This window comes from Diadema setosum, chromosome 2 (assembly GCF_964275005.1).
Source record: "Diadema setosum chromosome 2, eeDiaSeto1, whole genome shotgun sequence".
Taxonomy (NCBI): domain Eukaryota; kingdom Metazoa; phylum Echinodermata; class Echinoidea; order Diadematoida; family Diadematidae; genus Diadema; species Diadema setosum.
This window is the reverse complement of record NC_092686.1, coordinates 30,033,405-30,051,070: the sequence shown is the minus strand read 5'-3', so window position 1 is coordinate 30,051,070 and position 17,666 is coordinate 30,033,405. Positions and strand designations below refer to the sequence as shown.

Here is a 17,666-nt window from a genome sequence, read left to right as displayed (position 1 = left end):
GAACCCGCCTTGGAAATTTGATGGATGAAAGGGTATATCTCACTTATCCAGGTTAGTGAAGATGAAACACCTCATTTCTCCCTGCTATTTTACAGAATTTTTTGAATTTTGGATTTTAACACACGTCTCTATGGGGAATTATTTACCCGTGTGAGCCCTGTAATCTCTTTGGTTTTGCAGTAAACAGCGCCATCAATAATTTTGGCGTTGATATTAGGTAGACCGTAAAAGTACCACTTAAGTTTTTAAAATAATGTTTACTATTGTCATGCCCACGCGTAATACATGAATGGCTTCGGCCACAAAGGTCAACTAGTGGGATAAACTTTTGTTCACTTAGGAGAACGTATACACGTACAGGTTTTGCGTGTGAACTATTAGTAACAGTCTACGATGGCTGGACTGTGGAGTAGCTTTGTGGACAAAATAAAGGCATTTTTCACGTGGATTTGGGTCTACTTGTGGATAATCTGGTTGATTCTGGTAGTCATCCTAGTCTACATCCTGAGGTCACCGCTGAAAGTGACGGAAAACATGAACATTGGTGAGTAGCTTACAAAACATGGCCAACGGCAGCACTCTTCTTGAGGTCAGTGTCAGTTCACCAGCCTACCACTACTGTGTACTACTACGGTAGCATGAACTTGGCCTTGCCGCTGTCCGCGATACGAGTTATCGCTTGGGTTGCTACACTGACTGTAGTGTAAACGCCACGGTCATCACAACTGCACTGAACCCACCTCCACCATGCAACTGCAGTGAGCATGAGCAGGACTATAATAAAGCTATGTATAAATCATTTAAGAAGAAAAAAAAGGAAAGAAAAAAAAAAAAACGTCAGGAAGTGGAGGCAGTTATTTGTCTAGAGTTTCTACAGTAGATCTATCAGTATCACATTCACATTTTGGCTTTGTTTGTTAAATTGTAGTCAAGATGTTGTTAGAGGATAGCGAGATGCATCATGTAGAAACCTTTGGTTACAGTCTAGCCCGACCAGACGCTGTTAATACGCTACGCGACTGGGCTGTGTATAGTTAGTTACAGTCAAGACGTCTGTAACCATGGAGCTACTAACAGTAGCTCCATGCTGTAACACTAAACACTACCAGTGATAGATACTAGGGTACCTACACACAGTTTGTTAATTTATTGCTAACGTTAATTTATTAGGCCAAGGGTTCTGTTAATAAAATTGATGGAACATCACATAGCGGTAGGGCCGAGCCGAATTTGAAGGCATTCTTACAAAATTGGTTATAAAAGCTGATGTTTTTCTACATGTAGTTGAATAACATCAGAAAATATAAGATTCTACAGTACAAATACAATCATACAACAGTATGCCTGGAAGAGTGATGACTACTGTATCTGCACTTTCAATACTGTCACTAGGCCGCGCCACCGCACTTGGCATTGGCATATAAGCATTTAAAGTAGCAATCATGGTCAGATGACACAGATCTAAAACTGAGAAAGATACACAGGGTGTTGATCACATGAGGAAAATGGCTATTTGAGTATGCCCTCGGAATACCATGCAGGGACAGATCCAGGAATTCTGTAAAAGGAATGGTCGTTACAAAAGTGAAGGGGGGGGGGGATGAGGGGCACACACGCCCCATTTAAAAAAAAAAAAAATTCTTTTGTTTTAACAAATTAAAGAGGGGGCGTGTGCTCAATCCACCCTCCTCTGGATCCGCCACTGCCATGTTACCTTATACTATAGATTACATTGCAATTTTGCAATTTAATAAAAAATAACAACAACAAAACCACTGTACTTTAGGGACTTTGCTCCCATATTAACCAACTGGTGTGAACATTAAAAAAATAAAGTATTTACATACATCAAAAGACAGAAAGAGAGGGAAATACATTGTACAACTGTACTTTGTAGATCACACTGCACATACCTTGTACTAAACTAGTGTACATTGTACTAAACAATTACATGCTCTGAGCTCAAGAGGAGGAAATAATGACTTGTGAAAGTTGTACTCTCAGATGAATGTGATACACTATTAACCCTACTGAATTTTCAAGTACAGTGGTACAACATTGTAGTTGTGCCTTCAAATTTATTCTGATCAATAATTCACATGGATATGAATCTTTTAATTTTTGTTTATCCAGACAAAATTCTTTTCAGAAGGAGAGATACATTGTAAGTGTTTCATGTCTGAGCATCTCTTCAGCTACAGTGTGTCTTGAGAACACATGATTTCCAATGTTTCTTTTTACATCACACAAGATGTACATTTTACAACAGTTAGTCTAAAGAGATCTTTTCCTGTGTGTGTGCAGCCTTCCTGCTGCCACATGTACAGTTTACAGGTCTGTGTATGTCGATGTAACTTGCATGGGAACCAGATGCTGTGTAAAAGATATTCAAAATGAATCCATACAATATAGTTACCTCTTAAATAGTTTGATAAAGTAATGGTACAAGTGCTCCGAATTAGTGTTGTTAGCAGTACATGTATTGTCTGAGTGACATAAAACAGTGCAATGTACAAAATTTTAGTAGCAGTACTAAAATAGTATAGCAGAAGTACTGTAGTAGTGACAATAACAAGGTTTTCAGTATAATAATCACAACTAGTGCTGTTGAAGTATTATAATATGTATCATTATCATTAGCCGCATTCACACCCAGGAGTTACAAACTCTGTATAATCATTTGCATCTCAATGCAAAAATCTATTTTATTTACCACCATTCACATATGCTGTGCAGGATACAAGTGTATATATTGCAATGTTTCAACAAAGAAATCAACAGTGACTGGAACATATTAACCCTGGGCATCCGAGTTTGAGGACCCACTGTGGCAAGTGGCATTATGGGATTAACAAACTCAAATTCATCTCCTGGAAGTACTGTAACTTTCTCATGCACCACTCATTCAGGGCAAATTATCACAATGTTTCAAAATGAAACAATCCAGCAGGATCAATTTTTGCCATGCGATGCAAATTGCGATATCTAACAATTGAAATATTTGTACCCTTACATGTACACGTATATGTAGATTTGATGGTTTGTTTTTGTTTTTTGTTTTTTCACACCACGTTACAAAAATTGAGTTCCAGAAAGAGTCAATTTGTGCGAGTGTGTGTGTGTGTGTGTATGTGAATGGCACTATTGTGTGTTAAAAACCTATGAGCAAGTGCCTTGGGAGGTACAAGCATGTACATGTACAGTAAATGTAATAGGATTGATCATCCACTCAGTTTATCAAGATTGTTGCCAATGCAGTTCAAGTCTACAACTTAATGTCAATATTTACCGTCTGTATGTGTACACATGTATAGTGTATAATGCCTACATATTGAATGTGCTAGCATACTGTCCAACGTGTGTATGGTACTTCTTATCCAATTATATAGACATGGCAAATGTGTACAGGGTCTACACGTAGCTGCAGTAACGAGCACTGAACAAATTCTGAATGTCATGAAAATGCTCAGACCTTTTAGTGACGATACACTGTACAACCTGTAGCAGGTGTCAAGGATGTCATGACAAGTTACATTAGTTGTATACCATCTTGCCTCATACAGCTGTAATTAAATCTCCATTGGACTTTTTGCAGCCAGTTCCTATGTATACGATTGTACTGTATGCTGTGGACAGCCTCTCGTGTTTTGGCAGAGTTGGAGTGAATACACACGGTCTTGCCAGTGAAACTGAATGAAATTCAAAGCCCAACGATGGTGCTATTAATCATTTTGCACAGGTCATGAAGTTTTCCTTAGTCATTGATACAGTTGTATTCATATTGAGTGTCATCGTGCATCAGAAACAAACAAAAAGTTGATGTCTTGAAAAATGGAAAAACAAAACAAAACAAACAAAATACAAATTAACTTTCAGTGTTGACATGACTTTGTTATGAATTTTGTTTGCTGGTAGCTCTTTCAATAATGTGGCCTACTATCAGTGAGGTAATAAAATGGTTTCTGTTGTTTCTGTTAGACCTACAATGTATGATGCTTTTTAAGTAATTTATACTGTTACAATAAACCAGTTAATTTCATGAGAAGGAGATTGTGGGAAAACCAGGGAAAGATTGTATACAATACACAGATATCATTGTTTCGTCAGAGTGCTTCGGCAAGAACATAGATACTCCTTAACCTCACTTTCACTGTCTTGATATCTTTTGTACATTGTAAGCTCAATAACTTACATCAGTGTACTACTGAACAATATTATGTTCATGGTTTGCAGAATATAGTTTCAGGATCAAACAATAGGGACATCAAAATGCTCACTTATGAATGTGAAGCAGGCACAAATTATGTGCATTCAGTTTATGTGTACAAGTATGCCATGTTGCAAATATCAAGTACATTTCAAGAGGTATCTACAAATTCAACTCAAAATTCCCACAGTTTCTTCTTTTTTTGTTTTAATCTTTTCTTTTGAAAAGAACGAAGACAGGAAGTTATGATATCTCGTAACTGCCCATATTGTGAGTTAACATTTACGGTGACTCTTTGCAATGCGTGATAATGAAAATATCTGATGGTGCCTGGAATGACGAGAAATCCAAAACCATCTGGCAAGCTGTGCAAGATAAACACTTTTACAAGGCCAAGAAAGTTCAAGTGGTGGAAGAGGGAAGATAAAGTTTGAAAATAAATATTTTCTTGGATGAAGATCAAAAGGAGAACTTAGGTTTGAAAAACATGTTGATGATGGTGACAGCTGTCTCATCGATGAAGAGAAAATAAAAAGATGAAACTCGGGCACCTTCTTTAAAAATTATATCTCTTGCTATAGATCCACCCACCATCCACGTAACAATTTTGTGATTAGAAAATTATGCACGCCCTTTTGTTTGGTTAGATTCAGATGAACTGGTTCTATAATCAGCTATTTAGATCTTCCTAATGCCAGCAAAATGCTAAAACAGCAGACATTTTTTTTTTTTTAACTCTATGTACATGAATGTGTTGAAAATCTGGAATCAGAATGAGGGAGTGTGTCTGCACAATGTAGCTAAACTCGTTGAAAAGAGTTCTGATATGTCCAACCATGGGGCTACAGAGTAGCTCCACAGTCCAACAAAATACTTGATAAAATTATGACAAACCTTTTCTTTTGGTCTCACTGGAACATATTACTTCTTCCTGTCCCGATTTCTCAGTACCACTGCAACAAAATGCCTGATATAGGGAGCACAAAATATTAAGTTACTGTATCCTGATGTCTCGGATGATTATTGTTTACTGTCTACTGATTATTGTTTGTTTGTGTGTGTGTGTGTGTGATCAGGTCATTCACAAAACGGGCAAACATTCATCACTTCGTCTACACTATTATACCCAAATGACCACAAAATGTATAATGCCATCTTTGCGACATTATCATATTAAAATCGATTCCTTACATGTATGTACGAGCTGTATACCGTCCTTTCCAAAGAGCGCAGCGTTAGTCGACAAGGTCTTTACAATAATATTGTTTAAATATCAAATTGCCCTTGACTTGTGAACTCCTTGTCCAGTGAATAACCTCTGTAGTTAATGTTCAGGCCTTCAGTGTGAAGCTTAAGCTTCTTCTTCTCCTCCTCCTCCTCCTCCTCCTCCTCCTTCTTCTTCTTTCTCGAAACAATGATCTCGTCATTATGACATCACGCAAATCAGTCGATTCGGAGAATATATCGCCTCACACAACTCTCCATTGATTCTTGTAAAAACATAAAATATGGGTTTTCCCGTCCATTTTCTCACATTTAAAAATCGATTACAAAGTTTTTTTCCTTTTTTTCCCTTCAAAATCCTCCCAAGAAGCATACGGAATGGAAAATCCAAACTTCAATTTAGTCAATTGTCATGGTAATTCGTTTTTCGTCAACCGTTTTCAAAGACATTGCATTCAAAATCGTCAATTGTCATTGGAATTAATCCCTGCTGCTCATCGACTGGAGAATGTAGGGATCAAATTCGTCTTTGTTCGCAAAATTTCATTAATTCTTCAAACAAATTAGTCAGATGGAATTTGACCTTTTTTGTGAGGGTGAAGCAATTTCATTCTACGCCGGCATTTTCTCACTTTTTCCCTGTATTTGGCAGTCGGAGAACATTAAAAACAGTAAAGACAATCTTAAATCATGTCATGTGTTTGGGACTCGAGCTCTTTTATTTCCTGATTTTATGTTATTGCATCTTATGTATGGAACAAACTTTATCAACGTGCAAACTGAAAAAATGAAATGTCTTTTATTATTATCTTAGCTGTATATTATTGCCTGGAAATCGTGGATCACCGTTTTCGTTTGTGTGACAACACATTATGCTTGTCTCCGTGCATGTGTACTCTGATTAGGGTGTGTGTGCGTGTGTGTGTGTGGGGGGGGGGGTTAAGGGGGGGGGTACACGTGTGTGTTTGTACCCCTTACTGTGGAAAAAGTGAACGTTTGTAGGAAAAGATAATCTGAGATGAATTTGAAGGAAAATTTGACGAAAGTGATCGCTAATGGACAAAATTGCTTTTGCTGTTGGTGTGCAGCGACGTGACGGACGAATTGGAATCGTAAATGACGAGAATGTGTGACAAATGACTAAATTGAATGGACTTTCTTTGAAAGTGATCGACAAAAGACGAATTTGAAACTAGGATTGGCATATTTCAGATTTATCGGGACGACATGAACTACATACCAATAATAATAAGGTCTTCCTTTTCCACGGTTGTCTCTTCAGTCTTGACACTGTTCTACCAGAAGGCCCTGCCATTATTATTACCTTAGCGTTGTCAAGTACCCATTTATATCTACACGTGGGTCGAGAGAGCCTATTGTGGGTAAAAACATCTTGTCCAAGGACGTACATGTACACTGTACAGTACACTTGTCATTATAAGCACTGGACGGGAATCGAACTCGGTTCCTCCGTTTGGGAGTTGGGAGTCTTATCCACTACGCCACATCGCCCACAAATCTGTTATATCCTGAATGCAAAAAGTTTGAAAATGAACGGGAAAACCTATTCATGTACTATAAAATAATTTTGGTACGTGATCTAGTAACTATACAGCCCCTCCCTTGTACAGCTGTATAAAGTCCTTCTCTTTGAATCATTACAACTCAGGCACACTTTGATTCGAAGGATACAACTCGTTTTCGACATCGTTTCAGATAAAGGAGTTCAGTGATAAGCAATCTATTGGCTACCAAAAGAGAAACTGATATGCGGGAAGATCATTATATCACGTTATCATAGTGCTTTTGTTACAATGACCAAATACATGTACTGTACTACGGTACATCTTCAATTTCCTGAATATAGCGAAACTACTTTATTTGTATCCATTTCGATGTATACATACAGTATAGTTGTACATACTGTATCATTAAACTCTGCTTGAACATGGAAAATGTTCCACAAGTTTTCAAAAATATAATCAGAAAGTCCTCCGTCTCGCATCCCCCCCCTTTCGTGAGGCATAAACTTCCTATATTTTCAAGCACGTTCTTTATTTTCCTCCTCTTTCAATAAGGATTTGCTAGTGTGTTGAGACATCCGATATCACACTTCCCTATGTACGTTATGAGAGGGTGCGATGTGGTCTTGATCGACATCTGATCTGAGCGCTGGAATGAGCTCAGCTGAACCCTCCCACTTCTCTCTTGCCAAAGACGAATCAATTTAATATGAAGACTGGGGGAGGGAAGGAGGCATTTCCACGAAGTGTAAATTTATTAACGACTTTTTGTCCCAGGGCTCCTCGGTTATAGCTCCGTATAGTTGTATAGGTAAATATAATACAAAATGCAGCTCCACGATTCCATTAGATCACTCCCCCCCCCCCCCCCCCGGTCGCGCATCTCCTTGACAGCGCAAGGTTAAAGCCATAGTTTGGTTCCAGGAACGAATTAATTCTTTTGTTTAATGCAATACAAGTCATAAGAAGAGGTGAAGTTTGTTCAAAACCATATTTTACATGAAATCCAGTCATGTCATAACGATTTTCTCGTGTTTATTCGACATGCACGTTTGTTACAGTGTTAACGGAAATCGGAAGTTGACATTATTTTGTTCTAGTGTAATCCCGATAAAAAATAAGAACAATACTTATATGCGTTTATTCTGTGTGACAAAGAAGGTGTATAGATCGAAGAAGACGCCTCGTATAGCAAGCTGCAAACATAGACTCAGACACAGTCACACAAATGCACACACACACACACACCGCGACTCTCATGAGCATTGTTAAATTTTCTCACAAAAATAACGTCTGCTGAAAGAAAACACACTGGATTTGTTGGCCATCAAGATATGGATTTTCCAATGGAATGATCATTCTTTTGGAGGACTCTATGATCGCGGAAACCAGACAATAACACACCACAAAATATTTTACACGTGCACACACGCACATATAAATACACTGTTATATATGTATATTATTTATTTACACACGCATGCAGAGCCAAAGAAGTGAATAAACACTAAACATGATAACAAACACCGTTCTTGCAGGGAATGTTCTGACACAATATCTAAATGATCAGGACCCTGTTGCATAAAAAATACAATCAAACATAAGTCAGAAAATCAAGTATAGGTCAGGTTTCAGCCAATAAGAATTGTGTATTTACAGAGACTTGTGATTGATTTTGGCTCTGGTCAGTCTTGCACCAGTTCGTTAAAGTCTGGTGACCCCGAACGTTGTCGAATAATATACCAAACCAGTCTCGAGGAAGTATACTGCAGGGGCGGATCCAGGAATTCCGTAAAGAGGGGGCTGTTTACAAAATTAAAGGGGGGGGGGGGCGCACGCATAATTATACGAAACAAGCAAGCAAGAAAACAAACGAACAAACTACGGACGTCAATTATATTCATCGCTACATCGATGTTGTGATCAGTGAAGTTATATTATCATAGATTTGTCGGATTCTGTGCAGGAAATTCAAATACATAAACTGATTATAAAGTGAATAACAGCATAATCAGAATCGGAACTGCTGTGTATGTGACTTTTTTTTTTCTTTTACACTAGTCATAACCATCAAAAAATGGTATAAAACTCGCAGAAAGCACACCTGTTTATCTGGTTTTGTTCTTTTTTGTGTGCTTCTGGTTGCTGTGTATACCAGCTGCATCAGTTCAGCCGCTACCAAGAATCTATGGGTCATATCACCATTCTTATTGCTGCCCACCATTCGGTTATTAAATCATTGTCGCAGTCTTATTGATTATATCAAGGTAATTAAAATTAATTTTATTTAATCATGAAACAAGATGACGTTACAGCTGTGCAAGCAATCACGTATATAGAAATATTCACACAGGTTGACAGTTTTTTATTATGAATAATTTTTTTTTTCTCATGCAAACATACAGAAATTATCTTTTCTTCTTTTTTTTTTAATCCAAATTGATTTAGTTCGCCAAATAGCGGGACCCGACGTGTGAAGGAACAGACCGAGTGGTGGCGCAATCCGAAAATTTGTCGGCATTTTGACGTATCTGGTATAAAGGGTATACTGGCACTGCATGTCACACGTAGACAATCCCTCGCTCCTTCATTTTGTCATAATTATACCAAAGGTTACATGTACCAAATACTGAAATAAATTCCTCGTGGATTGAATTCTTCTCCAGCATTTACAAACCTTATTTAAAGCTATCCTATATCTATAGATTTCCCGTGTGTTGTAGAGAGTCACAACTCATGCACGTAAAAGATCCCGCTTCATTCATTCATCGCAAAGTGCAGGGTGTTTAACCTGGTGAAGTGGTCCCCCCTCACATCCAACTGGACCCCATGGAAGACCAGCTTAGCATATAGCTGAATATATGGGCTATACAGCCATCTTCTCAGATGGAAAAAGGAACAAACAAACAAACAGTACTAGTATACGATGTAGTGAATTCCCTGTGTGCAGACAAATTTGCATTTAACAATCCCGGTTTACCTATATTTCATGAAAATTTCATGAGAAGATGACTATTCTGCAACAGCAACTCTTACTGCCCATCAAGAAATGAGTATTTACAATCAAAGGCTCGTCTTGTCAATTACATTGCAGTCATTGTTTGTTGTTGTTGTTGTTTTTTTTTTTTTGTTAATTGTTTTTCATTAACCATTGTTTTCCCCGCCGTGTAGGAAAGAAAAACAAAATTCTTCTTTGGACGGTTATCGTTGAAAAAGATTTATCGCTCGGGAAGCTGAATTTCTTGTCATGCATGTCCGCGCTAGATTTTATCCGAATAACATTATGAGAGAATTATACCCCCATAAACGCATCACGTTGCAATCCCGATGCGTGCTTTTGCTAATACAAAACAAAGGCAATTAGACTGAAAGGATGATGGGTTTTCCTCTCAAAATGCACATGCACACTTGCCCGTTTAAATCAGGCACGTGTATCCGTCACGCCTAGTTTCCAACCTTGTTTTATTACAATTCTTAACCAGGCATGTCGAATTTCTGCTGTATCTTGCCATGCAATAATCAGGTCCTATCCCATTTCCAGTCGTATAAATTGTTGCAGAAAATAATGATATCATCAGCACATAATAAACTTGTCCCTTGAGTTTCTACGCATGTCGAATACATGTAATTATATTTGAAACACTAACAATGAACAGTTATAGAAATACGTTTTAGATATATGCAACAGCGCCTTTACTTTTGGGGCTTGATAGCAGGGACGTCGATGGAGGGGGGGGGGGGGAGGACGTATCATTTTGCCCCCTCCCCTCCCCCCCCCCCCCCCGGTTATTCCGGGATCATTAAAAAGAAACACTACTAGACTGCTAAAACATGTAATAATGATAATGAAAACGTAATAATATAATAATAATGTCTTCTTTATCCAGGGTAGCCTCTTCAGTGTTGCCACTGTTCTGTACCTAGGGCCCTGCCAGTATTATTACCTTAGCGTTGCCAGGTACCCATTTATACACCTGTGTCTAGAGGGACATTATGGGTAAAAACAACTTGTCCAAGGACGTAAAGCACTGGCCGGGAATCGAATTCGGGTCCTCCGTTTGGGAGTCGGCAGTCTTATCCACTATGCCACAACATTTAGACTCTAACTGAAATTCTAAAATCGTAAAAACTTTCTCGTGTGGGGGATGGATACCCCTTCCTTTTACCCTTTCCCGCTCGATCCACCTCCTTGGACTAAGTTGTTGTTGTTTTTTTTTTTTTCGATGGACAGTTTTCCAAAAAAAAAAAAAAAAAAAGTGAGCACCAAATCGTGTACTATTGCAGTCCTAAATGCAAAAGCTTCCTCGAGTTGGTGGGGGATATCCGGTCCCACGCCCTTTCCCGGTTGATGATGCTTCGAAGCCACTCCATTTACACCCGACACTTATAGATGAAGAGTATACCGTGAGATGAAAATACTTGTGCAGAAATCAGAGATGTTTTTCCAAATTATTTTTGTAAATAAAAGTTGTAATTGACCCCAAGAAGAGAAGTCCCTCATGTGCACGAAGAGGAGATCTTTATAATTATCTGTACACGGAACTTGGCTGCATGGGCTAATGACACGCGGAGCGTCTATATACAGCCGCCTCAACGGGGAGGAAATGCGGGCAATACATTTCGTTTCACGTAATGAGATCTGGGAGGAATAAGTTAGTAATGATGCGTGTTTTTATATACGTGTGGGATATGTGCATGTCTCAAATAGGTTTATACATGGAACTAATACATTGTATTGCGAAACAACGTCCATACTGTCGTTTTCAACTTAATCGCTGCAGTGGATGCTCTTCATTATACTCTATACTAAGGAAACCGTCAAAACATTACTGTGCCTGGCTGCGACAAGATGAAGAATTAACTCAATAAACAGAAAAAAAAATTGGTAAAACATTTGTGGCCAATGAATTCTTTGTTTATTTGAATGAGAGTTAACTAAACAATAGATTTACTGGCCAAAAAGGCATTACCAGGCAGTTTGTTTGCTTCATTTTTCTACTGAGCCAAATCATGAAATCGCAACGTATTAATATAAATTTGTCATATTAAATCTCACTTCACAAAGATTCGTCAGTTCAAAAATAACCGTATAATTACAATGATGTTGAAAGCAAGAAAATATTAAGTAGAGGGGTGAAGGTTGAGGTGTGATGTTAATTGATGTTGATACGATGATGGTCAGTACTATATTAATTATATTCAATAATTAAAACAAAATAAGAATAATGGTATGTGATATCGTATCATGAAATCTTTGAAGGCTTCCGTGGCGGTGGACCGCTGTGTGGTAGAAAAGGCTTAACGGTACACCACGTATTCTTTCTATGTAGGTTATTAATGTTTGGCCCTGAAAAGGGCCTATATACCCAGTCCCGACGATTCGGCAAGCATGTTCTCACCGTTCTCAAGGGAGTTCTATACCACTCAATAATATCGTATCATAGCGCGCAGTGAGCATATGAATTATTCTGTTTAGAAGATGAGTGAAAACTTTGGAATCCATGAAATAGCGAGTAGAGTATTATAATGAAAGTTTGTATGTTGAGAACACCAGATGATTATCAGCAATGAGATATTCTTCAATGCTCTTGATGGGGCCAATATTATAATAAACAAACAGTTTGCCTATACAAAAATTAATGATGGTAAAAAAATAATGACGTTAGAGGGACTGTACAGTATACTGGTTGAGGTGGGGATTCATGTTCTGAACATTCCTAAGTGAGATAATGAAAAGCCTCTAATATGAAAGAGCATGTAATTTTAAGAAGGATTAAGAAGGATTCAACGTTTATTTGATGAAAATTGGTTTTCAAATGGCCGAGATATCCAAAAAAAGTGTTAATATTAAAAGGCGACATGCCACAACTTTGAACATCTCTTTGTTTCACCTTGTTTTTGGACATCTCAGCCATTTCAAAACCGATTTTCATCGAATAAACTTTTGATACCCCTTAGAACTGCATGCTCTTTGAGACATCTCAGAGTGGTTTCTGAATATCTCGCAAAACGTTAAAAGCTAAATCCTCACCTCGACCAGAACTCTACACAGGGGTCTTGGGTGATTGCAAGTATCCGTGATAAGATCGTCAATAACGACTCAAAGGTTTTTTTTTTTTTTTTTTTTTTTTTTTTTGCCTATTTTCTTTTCTTCAAATTGTGCCATAAGCTTGCATCGCAGCATAAGGAGCCTGAGGTGATGTTTATAGAATAGGTGTTGTACATTATTTTAAAACTACTTTCATAAAGTCAAAGGATGACCCAAGGCTTATCATTGGCTTTCTCATTTTCACTAAATTGCAGTTTCACACCATGCTCAATAAACTAGCGGAGGAAGAGAGGGTCCGAAGTTTCATTAGTATCGGGCTTGAAATCATCTGTACACAAAGTTCGCATGGACTGTTATCTCAAGTTCGATTATGAGATAATAATAATATCTCTGTTTACCCAGGGTATAGTCTCTTCACTGTTGCCACTGCTCTGCCAGAGGGCGCTGTCATTATTACTCCATACTCAGCGTCGCCGTTTGCAGGTCGAGAGGTAAACATCCTGCATGTCCAGGGACTCCAAGGACTATCACAGTGGCGGATCCAGGGGAGCGGACAGGGCGCGCCCCCCCCCCTTTTTTTTTTTCGTTAAAGGGTGTGTACAGTTCTGGTTGAGGTGAGGATTTAGCTTTTAAAGGGATGGTACAGTATTGGTGGAGATGAGAATTGGGCTTTTAACTTTTTGCAAGATACCAAGAAAACACGTATGATTTAGTACAGAACATAGCATTTTAAGAGGAATTCATAGTTTATTTGATGAAAATCGGGTTAGGAATGACTGAAACATCCAAAAACAAAGTAAAACAAAGCAATCGTAATAAAGTGTGGGTCCCACACTTTATTAGAATCGCTCTTTTTGGATATCTCAGCCATTTCAAAACCAATTTTCATCAAATAAACGTTGAATTCCTCATAGAATGACATGCACTTTCATATTTTATAAGAGGTTTCTCATTATCTCACTTAGGAATGTCATAAACCTGAATCCTCACCTCAATCAGTACTGTACAGTCCCTTTAACGTTCTGCGAGATATTCAGAAACCACTCTATTATATGAGGTGTCAAAGAGCATGCAATTCTAAGGGGTATATCAAAAGTTTATTTGATGAAAATCGGTTTTGAAATGGCTGAGATATCCAAAAACAAGGTGAAACAAGGAGATCCTAATAAAAGGCGTGGCCTGTCGCCTTTTATTATTATCACTTTTTTTTTGATATCTCAACCATTTGAAAACCAATTTTCATCAAATCCAAACGTTGAATCCTTAAAATTACATGCTCTTTCATATTTCATAAGAGGTTTCTCATTATCTCACTTCGGAATGTTCAAAACATGTATCCCCACCTCAACCAGTACTGGACAGTCCCTTTAAAACAAAAGAAATAAAAAGAAAAAAAATGGGGGAGGGGTGCGTGCCCCCCCTTTAATTTTGTAAAGGCGCCCCCCTTTACGGAATTCCTGGATCTGCCTGGACATGTATCACACTCCACTTGACGGGCTCGAACTGTCGGAGCCTCTGATTGAACGTGAGCGATGAGCCCCTTTATACTCGTGGTTCACTTGTGTTCACTAAAACGTTTGTATTGGTTGCGACCACCATGAATTAACTAGAGGGTGATGATGTCATCCACTGTCTCACAATGGTACACACAAGAAATAAAAGAAAAACACATCTTGTTTATCATTGTTGTATTTACAATATAGCAACTACAGCACGCCTCCATCTCTATAAATTATTATGAATTTCGATAAGTACGTCATTACCGGGTTATTAGGGAGCTTTAGATTTTGACGCGCGGACGTTTGAGCCGACGCCTGCGCTGGACGTTCTCCTCTCCCTGCGTCGTGTGGAAAAGTAGCTTTAGATTACGCTGGGACCAGTGCCGTATATTAAGAGAGTCTGGCCAACTCATAAATTGGACGCCATGTCGTTACCCAGCGTACAGTGCGCTTATGGTTTTAGCGTGTGCGCTTGGAGGGTTAAGTGTGTACGCGCAGGCGTCCCAAAGGCACGGTGTTGCTTGACTTTTCTTTCTCTTGCCCAGAGAGGGAGAGAGAGAGGGGGGGGGGGGGGGGGGGGGGGGGGGAGAGAAAGGGGGTAGGTTGAGGGAGGGACATCCTTTCATTCCATCCATGTTGAACAAAGCCAACAATCAATCATTTTTACACATTCAAATAGACACAAGCACACAGGTATACCGTATAAATAATAGGGAAGCTGTCTGAAGGACATAATTCCTGAATATAAAATATGATGAATTATTGCTGTGAAAATAAAAGAAGAATTCACAGTAAGTCGTATCGTAAACTTTCACTAGACTGTATGCTATGTATATTGTATTTAGCAAGTTGTCCAGGGAACAAGAATATTGTATAACAACATGATGTATTATATAAATTTACAATTCTAGCTGTGCAGAGGATAGACGAATTCCACAGTTATTACTGTTTCCCACGTAAATACATTGTAATCATCAATTACCACAGTCCCATATATGTATGAAACTGACATGAAGGCCGATTAGTATGTAATTCAAAAGGAATACACCTATGTACAATGTACAACATGAAAAAGTGACGTCACCGATATTAAGGTATATGTAAAATGATCTAAAATTGTTTAAAAACAATATCTAAAAAAGACATGTTGAACGAAAGCACAAGTACTTTACCTGGATAACATAATATGAGGGATATCCTCAGTGACATCTAATAAAAAAAAAAAAAACCCACACAAATAAAGATGTCCTAATGGCGACCGGTATTCCTCCGCCATATTACATTGTTCTCTTAGCAGGTGTAGAGTACGTCTTGACAATGTTACACGACAGTTTCACATAATTGGCAGAAAAAATGGCAAATTTGTCACTAAATTTAATGCGTCGAATGTTTACTTTCCTTGAACTAGGTATGAATGGATGTCTTTTATTGTTTAAGAGAGCAAGTATTAAGGAATTTGAGCATTTTTACTTTTGCTTACTTCTTCTCACTACTTTTTACTTAATGCTATTTTCATGGCAATACTTTCAACGGTTATTTTAAAAGTATATAGAAAATTCTGTCATTCTAGTATTTTCACCTACCTTTGACCATCATGGCCAAAATCTTTCCCTATCACGCGTCATTGTGTAGTAATAATGGCATGCAAATACGTGTACCATATTTGGTTTTAAGTTTGTGAATTGGGTAATTTCCAAGGTATTTAGGAACTGCATGGGTAATAGTATTTCAACAATAGAGAGTAGAATTTTAATATTACATTTTACCTGACATTGATCCTTGACCCTTACCCCCCTCCCATACCCCCCCCCCCAAAAAAAAAAAATAAATAAATAAAAATAAAAATAAAATAAAATCACGAGAAAATCACGGTCCTATAAGCCCTATAAGATAAAAACAAAACTTCGTCCACTCACACAAGCATACAATAGTCATGTCAAGTTTCATTACCTCAAACGGTGTCCACAATATTGATTGCGATATGAAGGACAGACGGAAGGACGGACGGACGACCAAAACAAATGCCTCAGGCGACACTTTCGTATGTTATGGCGGAGACATACAAATGTGAATCAAAACTTGGATAGTCTGAAAGACACCGCGAGGAATCCAAAGAAAACAAATCAGATATATTTTTCCCGTCGCACTCTGATTTCCCGCTTTTTCTTTGTTTTGGATCTGTCGGAAAGCGGTGCATCATTACACGAAGAGCCAGGTCGGTTCGCGCAACGCCATGCTGCGCAGGAAGGCATGACTAATCTTCAGTTTATGGCAATAAGATATCAAAATATCTTTCGTGTTGTACCTTCTATATACTTAAATAAAGTTGACAAACTTACGGCAATGACAATCATATCCCCACTGCACCATGACTGATATTCAGGGGAAGTCCCCAAGGCAAGCAATATTAGCGCGTAGCTGCGCGTAATGAACAATGGGCACTGCGTATGAGCTCTGCTCGCGCCCGCGTGATTGACTTTGGTAACGACATGGCGCCTGTAGGTCACGGGACAAGCTTTTGACCAATCACAGGCTTCAAAACACCTAAGCCGAAAACCGAGTTGGCCAGACTCTCTTAAAGGGACATTCCAGATGATTTTCATAATTTCACATCATGTAGGACATAAATAGACAACTCCATGTATAGATTTGTGGAATTTATCGTGGTGCTTGAGCAGAGAAACAATACCTTGAAAAACCTTAAACAAATTACACTGAACAAGGATGATGACATAGGAGGTTCACATATTTCAGAAATGTATCAGTGTAATTCCATTACAATGCCGCTTGCTTGCGAGTTCACCTGTGTATAATCTATGCATGCCTTCTTCTTTTGTTCTGCTTCCTTGAGCCCCAACTCATGCATTCTTATGGTGACTCTGCCATGTCATCATCCTTGTTCATTGCAATTTGTTCTAAATTTTGAAAATATTCTTATTCTTCATCCAAATTATCATGAATTCTGAAACTCTGTCCTCAGTATAACTAATCTATACTTGTTCAAATGTAAAAATCTGAAAATCATCCGGAGGTCTCTTTTAATATACGGCACTGGCTGGGACGCAACCACCGAACTAAAACGTATAAAAAATAAAATCGCGCCCCCATATGATCAGTGCATGAAGAAGCTCTCTACGTCGCAAACTGTGCGGACGACCACCGTC

At 38.4% G+C, this 17,666-nt stretch overlaps 1 protein-coding gene across 4 annotated transcripts in view; it reads left to right on the top strand.

Annotated features, from left to right (window-relative positions):
- Positions 1-393: 393 nt before the first annotated feature.
- LOC140241604 (suppressor of tumorigenicity 7 protein homolog) overlaps positions 394-17,666 on the top strand; it is a 54,560-nt gene continuing 37,287 nt past the window's right edge. For all 4 annotated transcript variants that reach the window (XM_072321364.1, XM_072321358.1, XM_072321350.1 and 1 more), the window contains exon 1: positions 394-544. In XM_072321364.1, the coding sequence (XP_072177465.1) occupies positions 394-544 (151 nt within the window). The remainder of the gene's footprint in view (positions 545-17,666) is intronic.